Source organism: Alligator mississippiensis, chromosome 5, assembly GCF_030867095.1.
Source record: "Alligator mississippiensis isolate rAllMis1 chromosome 5, rAllMis1, whole genome shotgun sequence".
Lineage (NCBI taxonomy): Eukaryota > Metazoa > Chordata > Crocodylia > Alligatoridae > Alligator > Alligator mississippiensis.
Window position 1 is genome coordinate 65,324,386 of NC_081828.1, and position 13,164 is coordinate 65,337,549.

Below are 13,164 nucleotides of genomic sequence, written 5' to 3' on the forward strand. Positions count from 1 at the left end.
AGAATAGGAGCTGGCCAGGGATCAGAATTTCCAAGATGGCTGCCAAGTGCTGGCACTTGGGTCTGGCTTCAACATGTCTGCCAAGTGGTGGCAGCCATGTAGCAGAAGGCTGGAACTCCTCCCAATGGCCACAGGGGCACATGGCAGCACTGGAGGGACTTGGGACTAAATACATGTCTTTTACATATGGAGTGCTGCAAAATGGAATATTATGGGTTGGCATCACTTTGCATTCAGAGCATCTGAAAGCAGTACTCCCCAGCTTTACCATCAAGAAGTAGCCCTCAGAAGGGAAAATCAGACTGAGCCCAAACAGTAGCTGCTACAGAAACTGCTGCAGAAACTGTCCTGGAAATAATACATTTCCATATGTCAGTGAGTGCACGTGTATGTTTCTATGCATGCACAGACAAACATATCTACAGAAACATAAACGCACAGAAGACGCACATGCACAGACTCAAGGGGGACAGAAGGGAAAACAATTCCCTCTAAGCATTTCAAGTTAACAAAAACATCTGTAAACACCATAGCCATTTCATTATTTTTCTCCTCGTCATAAGGTTTTACAACCTACAGCACCCATCCCCCGTGGGTCTCTACCCAACAGGTTATACACAATCCTTATCCATAACTGTTCAGTTACCTAGGCCCAAGTACCTCTCCATAACTCAATTGCTCTCAAAGGGGTATCACAGCCTCCCCATCCCCTTGCTACAGGGGTAGAAATGTCAGGGGAGGTGACAAGGGCCAGCACAGGGGAGGGGGCAGGTTAACTAAAAGAACAGAAAACAGAAGTCTTCTCCAAAACCCACGCCCTCTATGGCTGCTGCCTATTGTGTGAGGCACTCCTTTTGAAAGAGACATACTCATGTCCTTCAGTGACAGTCTTAGTGGTGGAGTGCAGGGGAATAAGGGAGCAACTTTATTCAATCACCACCATTTCTCTGCTTGAGATTAGTAATCATAGTGAAGTAGGATTTAAGGCAATAACACAATTTTACATTTACTTACTTATACATTTTGGTGCAGGATCCCAGCCATCTCTTGTACATCTGATTAAAACCCAATTTTCCTCAGTTGCAGTTACATAACCCTGGGCACACCTGTAGTACGTTGATGACCCTATCTTTGCTGGAAAGGCTTGTTCTCTGTTGCTTTGATAATAGCCACTTAATTCAATATTTTCTACCTGTGGGTAGTCACAAGGTTGCACTGGAAAAAACAGGTTCAAAATAAACTATTATGAGATACATGAAAGAAACTGAAATAATTATGTTGTGAATTCTCACAGGTCTTTTTTCTCCCCAGCTTAACACTATCATTTGAATACTGCATTAACTGAATTATGGAGCTCTGGTGCACATCTACACACGCCATTAAGGGGCAGTTTATACATGTGCCTGGACTGCAGCACATTGAGCTGGGCTGCAACAGGAAGTTAAGTTCTAAATCCTTACTCCCAGGACTACTTACACATTTTCCAAGAAATAATCTTTGGATAAAATGCATACATCAGTTTTGAGAGGAGGGATTCCTCTGCTAGGATTCCTCTCTCACTGGTAAGTGCACTGATGTTTAGGTTATGAGTCAAAACACAGCAGGGGCTCAGTCTTAATTTCCTTGTTAAAACCACATAAGCAAATGTTTGACTCATTTAATTTCAGAAGCTGGGAGACTGGTATGAGCTTTCTTGCAAGATTAAAAGGAACTTAGATTCTGTTGTCAGGTGTGGTGTTAAAGCATGGATATGCCTAGAAGCAAGAAATAACAAAAGTGCTCTTTCATAGACACTGTTTCAGGTCAAATAAAATTTACCATGTTTTAATACTTAAAAATGGCATAAAAACCCCTTTCTTTCGAAGGATGCTAAGGCATATTTTAACAGCCCTCCCTCAAATGTGTTATGTGCTTTACTAAACAAATAACCCCAAAGGATAAGCATCCTAAATTCAGTGTGATTACTCAGCTAACAGCAACAGCCATTTTTTTTCACCCTCTGAAGTCAGCATCTGGGGTAGTTGGCCCATTTACCCTAGTTCCACCATTGAATATAATAGTAAAAAAATGTGTAACAACTTAGGTGTGACTGAATGGAAATTACCATACTACTGTGTTAATGCACAATAAGAAATATGATTCAGCTTATGTTTGGACTCTGGAAAGTCTCTCTCTTATTGGGTATGGGCAAAATATGTTAAATATTTTTGGTTTTAATTACTCTTATCTTCCATTTTTGCTAACCTTTCCTAACATTTTAAGTAGGAGATCACCTTTGGCATTTAAAAGCAACCCACAATCTACCATGAACTGCTACCCCCTCATTCCTCTTGCCCAGCAGATAAGTCTGTGGGGAGGGAAGGAGGGCACAGATCGAGGCAGAGGGAGAAAAGAATATTTGGGGGTACACCTTCCCAGCAAGTAAGTCCCACCAGGCCTGGGCCTCCCCTCAATTTACCCCTGCTCCAACCTCTGCAGCAATGTCTCTCACTAGGGGGGCCTGAATCTAGCCCCCGCCCCTTCCCTCCCCCACAGACTAACCTGCTGGGCTGAGGCACACACGCATGCACGTGGGCACTCAACCCCCCCACCCCAAGCTTGGATCAACTCCAAGAGTCTCCTAGATCTACCGCAAGAGGCTCTAAGTTCTACTGGTGAATTGAGATCCACTGGTTGGTGACCATTGATGTACAGGTTACAATGAAAGCCTGACATTAATCCATTACCATGGAATTATTTTATTTCCCTGGATTATACTGTTTTCTTCACACACAGCATGAATTGAAGATCAGGACATCAATACAGTTTGATTAACACAAAATAAATGGTTATTCTGGACATATGTGAATATACTAGATGTGACAATTCTTCCATTTTCTGGAGCTGTTACTGGCAGACACTTTATCACTGTAAAAATAAGGCTATATTTGAAAATGAATCTGGATTGTAAAATAATATTGTCAGAAGAAAACAATTAAACATTAAAGTAGAGAAAAATACCGAATTACTGTAACTGAACCTTGAATTGAAAGCAAATTTAAATTTATTGTGTACTCAGATATCATTTTTATGAGAAGTATGTAACCCTACTGTAACAGGCAGACACAAGAGGAAATTGTTTAAGGAGTCTCTTCACCAGGCTGCAAATCTGCTGCCTGCAGGTTGCAGACCAAGGACCCACCTAGAACTCCCATGGCTATTGATTGTGGGCAATTTATACACTAATATTCTACAGTCATATGTTCTTCTCTTGGTGTAGCTAAACCTGAATTTAACTCAGTTAGAGAATGTTAGACAACTGCAGCAGGCCTTGACCATGCCAACTATTTCATGCTGACTCATTCAAAATCCAAGACAGGGCTATCTGACTAAACTGCCTACAACAAACTTGATCAGTTTTGTATCTTTCATTTCCCATATTTCTCTAACTGCAGTAATCTAGGGAAAAAGTCCTTAGATATTCCTTGAAAGAACAATAATATAATTATGTGAATCTAAGGCAACCCTGTATTTAAGACAATGCCCCATAATTAGTCTACATATAGAAAATGTATACATTTTCGATAATTTTACAGGTATAGAATCACATTATTGGAGGTTTGCTTGAATTTGTTCCTCTCCAACTGCTACAGCAGAGAAAATTAATTGGAGGGGGCATGTGGCCCCCTTGCCCTCTGTCCCCACCCAACTTCTCCCCCTTGCAACTCCTCCCCCTCCCTTACTGTCATACCCTGCTTGTGCACTGTTTCCTCCATCAGTATGTAGAAGGGAGGGGCAAATTTGAAAAAAAACTAGGCATGTCTACATATGCTCTTAATATGAAGCAATAAACTCTGGTGTACCCAGGTACACCATTTAAATGTGCACCCAGGACTGCAGCACGTTATGCTGGTTCAGGGCAGCCTAAGCTGGTAGGAGGCCCAGGGGGTCAGCCTGCAGGATAGTACTTGTATTTACAAATACTACATTGCTGGTGAGTTAATTAGTTTACTTCTGCCTAATAGCAATGCATGTGTAAATGTGAGACGTTTACTGCAAAGCTAAATGGTCAACTCCACAGTAAAAGTCTCGTGTAGATGAGTTTACTGACCTTGAATTAAACATAACTGTAGTAATTTGCATATAGGAAAATTACCATGGGTACCCATAGACCTAGTTCATCCAGAATTGGTGCATTTTACATTTTTTACAAATTGCTACAAGTTTCAGCACAGATGCCTCATACACATGCTCAGCACCACTTTTATACCTACTTATACTTAGTACAAACTATGCATGATAAAAGTTTAAAGTCAAAGGCTCATGATTTACCATATAGTTCATTGGGCTGGGCCCCAGCAGAGTTAACAGTGTTTCAAACCATGGTAACCCCACAGCCCAGCACTGTTCAGTATATGTACTCCAAAAAACACCTCCACAAGCATCCATGTGCTAATTAGCACCCCACTCATGACTGGAACAAGGCAGTCCTGTCATAAGTCCTGGGATCCTACAAAAAATAATTGCATAGGAGGTATGGGGCTGCCTGGTCCAGTTCTACCTTATGGAGGACAAAGCCACATTAATCATATGTGACGGGCCAAGAGACAGGGTGCCGGAGCCTCTCATCTAGACAGAAGTTTGGTGATATTTGTCAGACCTTTAAACCTGGTGAAGAAAGAGGAATCATTGGAAATGAGGGGAAAGGGTGCTGCTCAGCTGTGGGAAGGAAGAATGTATGTACTGTAGTGGCTCACCATGACTTGAAAAAGAGTCAGAGCTGATGGGGAATTTGCATAATGGGCACTATTCCCTATTCAGATGGGTTTCACTAGCCACTAGGCTTATGGTAGGGTCTATTCCCCCAGTATAGACCATGTGTTTTACAGGCACTTTCAGTGAGGGCCGCATTCAATCAACTTCATAGCTGGTTTCCATTACTGAACACATGCTGTTTCTGACTATGTATTTAATGAGGCTTTCCTGCACACTAAGATAAAGGGGTCTTCCCACCCACCCCCCTACACCCCCCACTGCTGGTTGGGGGGAAAAAATCTTGTCTTATATTTGAATAAATACAGTAACTCATTGGGAGCAAACTCCACCATTGGATATTTACATAGGCCAATATGCATATTTCTCAGGGTATGCTGGCCTATGTAAAGTCATGAGTCTTACATAAGTCTTGCTCTTCTCTGTCAACTTTCTCCAGTTTATCTAGTCTATGCTCTTTACCTGATCTTGGATTCTGTTATAGGCTTCTTAATTAATAAACAAAATATCAATTTATAACTAAGACATTTGAATACACTCTATATAAAAAACTTTAAGCTTTAGGCATTGCCATACTCTGGTGCCTAAAACTGTCCTCAGCCTTGAATTAGTCACTGGGGTGCAGCTGCATAATGCTTAAAGCATCTCATGAGGGCTATAGAGGTTCAAATGAGAGCTTCTCTTTACAGTAGTGCTAAAGGCCATCCATAGCTGACCCAGATGTGTATGGATACCTGGTCAGGTTGGCTGAAGAGGAAAATGTGACCGGGTGTGATACTAGCCACCAGGGCTCTGTGAAATTTCACCCGGTGCTTTGTTTCAAAGCTGTTTCAATGCATTTTGAGCTTGAAACAGTGAAACTGAAATGAAACAAAAGCCTTTAAAACAGCTTTGAAATGAGACAAGAGAACTCAAAACATTTCAAAACTTTCAGGCTTACTGGCTTTAGTGCCAGTCCCAGCCAGCAGCACCTGGCTCCTCTCATTTGGCACAGCCCGCACCCAACACCACGAAGATCAGTGATGCTGCTGGCCCCAGGCGCCAGCACCCAGTTCCTGTCAGCCGACAGGCATATCAGGGGCACATCCCCCTGGTAGGACTACAGCACAGCCTCCACAAGCCTTCTGGTGGTGCCGGTGGGGCCCTGATCTGCCTGCCAGCTGACGGGAGCCAGGTGCTGCCACCTGGGGCCAGCAGGGCCAGGGCACCTCAGCCCATGAAAGGACCCTCCACCCTGATCCCAGGGCGGAGGAGGGTCCCTGCATGAGCTGATGTACCCCAGGCCCCAGACATTCCTTGAGCCATGTCTTGTACAGGGGTGCATGCCCCCAATCTGCCTGCCCCATGGCAGGAGCCAGGTGCTGCCACCCAGGGCCAGTGGCAGTACCAATCTCCCTGGTGCTGGATGCAGCTGTGCCCAGTGCCAGTCTGTCATCTGGCAGGCAGGCTGGGGCCTCGCACCCCCAGGAGGACTCTGACACAGCCCCCGTAGCCCTCCTGGGGGTGTGGGCGAGCTCCCAACCTGCCTGCCTGTTGCATTTTATTTTTCCCAATAATAACCTACGGGCAAAACATTGAAACAGCGTTGAAACAGCAAAACAGTTTCAACAGAATAGAACAGTTCTTTCAAAATGAAATGAAACTCGACATGAAACACTGTTCTGTCGAATCATCAAAACGGAAGTCGAATCAGAACAGTGCTGATTTGCATAGCCGTTCTCGGCACATTTTTTCTCTTCGGTGTTCAGAAGCCAGTGCAACTAAGGCCAACAAACCAGACTCAGGTGGACCCTTAACTATACAATTCATAAGGACAGTGAGGGTGCTAAGAATGGAATTCACTAAAGCCGACTGGCTGAACAGGAAACTGCCTGCCCCAGTCAGTAAGAAATGATGAGAAGATGGGTGGAACTCAAGTTTTGCCCATCAAAAGTCAAGCACCTCTTTTCATTTCTTAGGGTTCTGTTACAGGTTATCTTTAAAACATTTTAAAGCTGTCAAAGTTAGAACAGTTTCAGAGCAATCACAGGGTAAGATTTAATGCCATCTCAGACCTGCAGGATTGTGACTTGCCACTACAGGGTCTGGAGAGAAGAGGCATGGAGAGGAGCCAGGACTCTATCCCTCCATGGGTGGGAGAGGAGATGGTGACATATAGCTCAGAGGTGGAGAAACTACCATGTGGCTTCCCTCAGTCTACAGTGAGCAGAAGCCAGCCGTGACTTGGTGGGAAAAAATGTTTGAAGTAAGTGTGAAGGGGAAACAAGGAAAAATAAGTAGAGAGAAAGGAGTGAAAAATAGAACAATTAAAAGGACCAAATTCTTGCACATATTTCACTGAATTGGGATTGGGTCACGGGTTAGTATTCACATGGGGACAGAGCTGAGACCCAGTGGTCTTGTGGAATACATGCCACACCAAGGTAGAGCTGAGACCAAGTGAGTTCACTGCATACCACACTGGGAAAAAGCTGAGACCCTGGAGGCTCCCTGCATGCATGGCATGGTGGATCAGAGGTGAAATTCAGTGTGGGGGGCGAGAAGCTGAGCGAAGGTGCATTCAGCAGCAGCAGTGGAGATAGGCAGGTGACTGGCGAAGGAGATGGTTTCCCAGCACTAAAATCCAATTGCCAATGCTCATTAGTGGTTAATTGTCTTTTTATCTGATCCTCTTGAGGCAGATAGCGAACTGCACAGGGAGCTAGAGCAAGCAGTAAATTGGTGAGCTGCACTGGAGCATTTAAAGTTGTCAGAGGCTTCACAATTGCAGGGCAGAAGGGGATGTTGGCTTGGGGCTAGAGCTATTCTGTTGACAGACGAGTTCAGGGACATTTAAAGTTTGCCCAAGAGCAAAGGTGTGTGAAGGGCTGGGAATGGTACATCCTGGGATGCTGAAGGAATCAAAATACAGCATTTGATCTCCCTGGAGAAGACTAACAGTACCCTGGAATGAACTGAACAAAACAAATCAGAAAGCCTTCTCTTGAATTGGCATATCTTTAAAATGTTTAAGGGGTTTTAGCATGGTTAACACCCTTAAATGGATGAATGCTCCTATTTTAAGTGCCTTTATGATGGTTTAAAGGTAACCTGTAACACCATAACTGTGAAGCCTCAGTCTTTTTAAAAAGTATCCAGATATTATTAATAGGTGGTTACAATGCTTTCCTGATAGGTGGGGAACCTGTTTTCAAGAATTCACTTAATTATATTTGGGGAAGAGATCTGAAGACAGGTCTCCCACATCTCAGAAGAGGGCCCTAACCACCAGCTACTGGATATCTTGAGTTGGGTTTCTCTCAGGCTCTTATGTGTTCCACCTTGTAGCAATTAACTATTCATTAGAACTTGAACTTGAAGGTGACTGTCCAATTTTCCAGCCCATCCTAACCAAAAATACCCTACACAGGGAATACTTGGGATTACCTGAAATATCTAGTCCTTAATTGCTTTGATATTTCCTACAAAATCAGGTCCTACAATAGAAGAGCCATTAGGCATCCATAGGGTCAAGTCCAAGCTTATGAGGGGTTTTGAAGATCTCACTCATGGCTAGGTGATAGACTTACATGCCTAAACTCCTCTACTGTCAACTCCTTGATGTTAAGAAAAACGAGTAATATATTCCCTTATTGTCCTAAGTCATAGTAACATTACAAGGCATTATGCAGACTTGTGAATTTATTTTGTTGAAGAATAGTTACCATATAAGCATTATAGCTTTAAGGAAACACATTAAGAAACGTAAACTTATAGGCATCCCATTTGGTAATGTGGTATAAAATATGCTGATTGTAAAATGTGTCATCTACTTCTTTGTAACTAGTCACATGGTCATCCCCTAGTAAGTTATCTTTTCAGTAACAGTGGAATAAGCTACTTCATACTTAGTACCAAATAGAAGCATGCAGGCATGTAAGTAGCTACTTGAGGAGGATAGTAGGGGAGTATGACGTATACAGGCAGTCCTTGAATTAGGGTGTGTCGACTTACGGCGATTAGCACTTGCGGCGCTCCGCCATTTACACCCATGTTATTACTTATGGTGCTGGATCCTCGTGCTTATGGCATGACAGCAACTCAGGAGGTGCACAAATATCATGCCATCATGCCATAAGCGCGAGGATCCAGTGCCATACGTCACCCAGTCAGTCTGCTTCCCGATGTGCTGTGACACGTAAGTTTCTTGACCCTAGTGAAGGTGTTCCTTCACCTTCTGATTAAATAAAATTGAATAGCTGATTTAAATATGGTGTTTGTGGTTATTGCTATAAAATGTTGGGCATCAGGCACTTGGTCAGGAACGTAACCCCTTTGTATAACATTGTTTCTATGGGAAAATCAGATTCGACTTGAATCTTTTTGACTTACAGCGCCTTTTCCAGGAACGTAACCCACCATAAGTGTGAGGACTGCCTGTACTGTATATAATAGTGAGCATAAATAAAGTCAGAATATCTAGGGTTTCAAACAAATAACATGAGCAATAACAAGCAGCTCAGCAAGGACAAATGTATAAGTGACCCATAGTTATTTATTATCCCTCTACTCTGAGCCCCACTCAAACTCAGAGTTTTCTTTTATTTTGGATGACACTTTCTTATATCATTTCGTTCCAAAGAAATTCTTTGCAATTGAGCTACTCAAAATGACTGAATATTTTGATGTTTTTCATACCTTACCTTCTTCCTGGGAAGAGTAAGCCCAGAGGAGCTGAATGAACATATATCTCACCAATGTCATCCTGAGGATCCAGAAAATAAATCCAGCACCTGCAATGGATGACATGCAGTTCTGTTCCTCTTTGGATTCTCTTCTCAGCTGCTTTGTCAGGCAGATCTACTTGTGCCTCCTATTGACACAGCTGTGGCAACTGACTGTTAGTCAACATCAAGGTACAGCGATAACGTAGGTAAACTCCACCATGAAAGCAGTCCAAGGTATTTTATTTTTTATTAGTTTTTCATGATCTGAAGGTCCCCAGTCACCATTATCTGTGAAACACCTGTACTGAGACAGACAAGAATACCACTTATCTCAGAGAAGTGATTCTTCTGTCAGTGTCAGAAAAAAAGAGGTTTTCTTAACTCTGGTTTCACCTTTAGTAAAGTTAACTCACATGCCCCAGCATGGTTTTCTTCTTGGCATCTGCTGTGTACTTCCCTCTTACAGAATACAAACTTAGTGGCATAAACACAGAGTTTCTTGTACTGTAGTCAGATAGTCAAGGACCAAAAATAAGTTTCCTTGTTGGCTGCACTGGGTCCATAGTTTTCTAAGAGGTGATATCTTAGGTCATTCCTGATTCAGAAATTAGTTGAGAGTTTCAGTTGTCTTTAATAAACTTGAGAATTACCCACATAGGCGGTATGCGTTGAAATTTTCAGTCTCCTAGTTAGGAAAATTGGATGGGCACATGAAAAACAAATGGAGGTCTTTCAACAAGACCTTTTAAGGTGAAACCATTCAGTCCAAGTCCCCTAGATAAGAAAGAACAATGGCTGCTGCTACACATATGTTTAAAGTCTTTAAAAGAATATCAAATTTGTAATTTCTTATACAGGAGTTTAATCAGGAAGCAGAGGTGCGTTAGTAAAGTGTTTAGGCACCGTTCAGGCACAGCTTGGCTGTTCGTACTAACCCATTCCATCCCAGGATACAAACAAGAATTCAAGCAATGTATGTGTAACTGAATATACCTCTTAACTCAAAAAGTGCTCAAAAGCCAAACAGGTTCTCTTCTCCCAAGCACCCTAGCAGAATGTAAAAGGTAAGGGTTTCCATGGAAAGCCACAAAAACCTTCCTTGTTCCCTTTTGCCTCTTACGTAGAGAGAGAGAGAGAGAGAGAGAGAGAGAGAGAGAGAGAGACTCTCTCTTTCTGACTATCCCTTCAGATTTTTGCTTAAGCAATCTGTAGGTTACCCCCATTCCACCTGAACGTGCTGTCAAGCGTCAATACTTCCCATTTTTCCCCATCTGCTCTTTTCAAAAGCTGTAGCAGGACGGAGAAAGGATTGTCCAGCTAAAACTCTCATTATATAAGGGAAAGTAGGAGGTAATTGAGGACACAGACCTTGGGAATTTTGATTAATCACATTTTGTTTTGTTTTCCTTTGGCTTTTAGGGATTCCCATCACATGCAAGCACTATCAATATTGTTAATATTTACTTATTTCATCAGGCTTCAGTTCTTTTGTCATGCCCTTCTGAGTTGTCTGAGTACTATTTTAGAATGATTAATTACTGTTGTGTAAACCCCACAGGACATGGGCATTTATAAAAACAAACATTATCCCTGTTCTAGGGAGTATTTATGAGGTAAGCACTGACACCCACAAGAATGAACAGAAGAAATCTGCAGCATGTAAATCCGAGTGCAGGCATGTCTGTACTGCTTGACTCCCGCACTAAGCAGCGTTAGGCTGGAGCACAGTTCTCCAATTTGCCAAGATCCTTTTGAATTCTAATGCTAATCTTCCAAGTCTTTGCAACCCCTCTCAGGTTTGTGTTATCTGCAAACTTGGTCAGAAAACTTTCTGTTCCTGAATCCAAGTTATTTGTAAAAAGGCACTGGACTCAGAACAAAGTGAGAAATTGCTAGAAACCTCCTGCCATTACGACATCAATTGATTTAAAGTTACTCACTGTTTGCAGTTTTTCAACTAATGATATATCCATATAACAGTAATTTTATGCAACTCATATTTCTCGATTTTGCTTATGAAATGTCACAGAGTCCTGGGCCAAAAGCCTTATTAACAATTAGACTCTGTTATTTTCACAATGCATTCCCTTCATCTACTGAAATAGTTAACACTCTCAAAGATACCTTCATTCATTCTGAAAAAAAAGAAAAAGAATCCATGCTGGCTGCTAATGCTTATTCCTTCCTCCTCCAGGTCTTTACCAATGAATGGCTCTAATACCTTGAAGTCAGCCTAACTGGTTTCCTGAGTTCTCCGTTCTCTTTTTTCCATACAGACTTTACATCCATCCTTCTCTGCAATGTCACCTCCCCTCACTTACTTTCCAAATAGTATTGCTCATGGTTTGGAAATTTCTTCTTTGAGAGTTTTTCAGTCAGTTAATTCAGCATCTGTGACAAATTGCATCATGTCTCACTGACTTAAATTCGTTCACATTTACCACTAAAGAGCATTTTGGAAAATTTTTGTTCATGAACTTCTATCCTTCCCTTTCTTTGTCTATCTGAATTTATTTTGCTAGCTGGCGGCAATCCTTTCTTGTCTTGTTTTTGTTGTTGGGTTTTGTTTTGTCTTCTGAAGACTGAGGCAAATTACTTCCCAGGCAGAGCTGTTTGCTTTTAATCTCCTAGTAAGAGATTTCTCTTGAACAGTGAACCCACAGTTTCCTTGGTCTTTCTTTTGTCTCTGACCTATTAATACAATCCTTTCATATGACCTTTAACATTCTTTACCATTTCCTTGCTACTTTTGTCTTTGTGAATATAAAAGTTCTTATGCCTTCTTGTAGGAAGATATTTAGAAGTAGGGCTGTGTGAAATTTCAATGGGTGTTTCATTTTGAAGCTGGTTCAATGTGTTTTGAGTGCAAAACAGCGAAACTGAAACAAAAAAAAGGCTTCAAAACAAAACGAGGGAACTCGAAACATTTTCAAAAGTTTCAGAACATTTCGAGTTTCAAAGCAGCCCAGTGGCGGCAGGTGGGGGAGAGCCGGGGCTGTGCTTCTAGTGGCTCCACCAGCCCCGTGGAGCTCAGACAGGTGGCTGGAGATGGTGGGTTAGCCAGTGGAGGAGTCGCTCCAAGAACAGCCCTGGCCAGTGTCTCTCCCCCACATTCTGCTGCCAGGCTCAGCTCTGTGGGGCTGCGGAGCCTCCCAAAGCTGGGGTGTACTCACCAGGGTTGTACTCTGAGCAGCTCCACCACTGGCTCTCCCGCCGCAGGGCTAAGCTCCGTGGGGCTGGCAGAGCCACTCAAGAGTGCAACCCAGTGGTAGGAGGTGGGGAGAGCCAGGCCTGTGCTCTGAGCAACTCCCTCATCCCCATGGAGCTCAACCTGCCTTCCCAGTGCTAACAGACTTCTCCTGGGGGTGTTGGCCCCAAGATCTGCGCATGGGATGACAGGAGGCTGCTGCTGTTGCCTGGGGCCAGTGGCAGCACCAGTCTTCCCAGTGCTGGGTGTGCGGTGTGGCTAGCACCATTCCTAGGCAGCAGCGGCAGCCTCCCGTCATCTTGAGCACAGATCCAGGGCCCCATGCCCCTAGGAAGAGTCTGGCACAACCCTAAAGCCCTCCCAGGGGTGTAAGCCCCCAGATCCAGGATGACAGAATGCTGTCACTTCCAGCAAGTGACATGAGTTTTGCTTTTAGCAGTTTCAGAAGCAGTTTCCCATTCAGTGTTGTTAAGGGGGCCACTGATCCCAATCTCCCTG

The 13,164-nt window shown here is 43.1% G+C and overlaps 1 protein-coding gene across 7 annotated transcripts in view; it reads right to left on the reverse strand.

Moving 5' to 3' along the window:
- Positions 1–9,727, reverse strand: part of LOC102564273 (coagulation factor XIII B chain) — a 58,173-nt gene extending 48,446 nt beyond the window's left edge. The window contains exons 1-2 of one of the 7 annotated variants that reach the window (XM_059728420.1): positions 9,435–9,727; positions 1,015–1,215 (exon numbers count right to left, since the gene is read on the reverse strand). In XM_059728420.1, the coding sequence (XP_059584403.1) occupies positions 1,015–1,215; positions 9,435–9,540 (307 nt within the window). In that variant the 5' untranslated portion in view covers positions 9,541–9,727. Of the gene's footprint in view, positions 1–1,014; positions 1,216–9,434 lie in introns of those variants that run through there. The other 6 variants (XM_059728419.1, XM_059728422.1, XM_059728418.1 and 3 more) reach the window with 6 other exon arrangements.
- Positions 9,728–13,164: the final 3,437 nt, after the last annotated feature.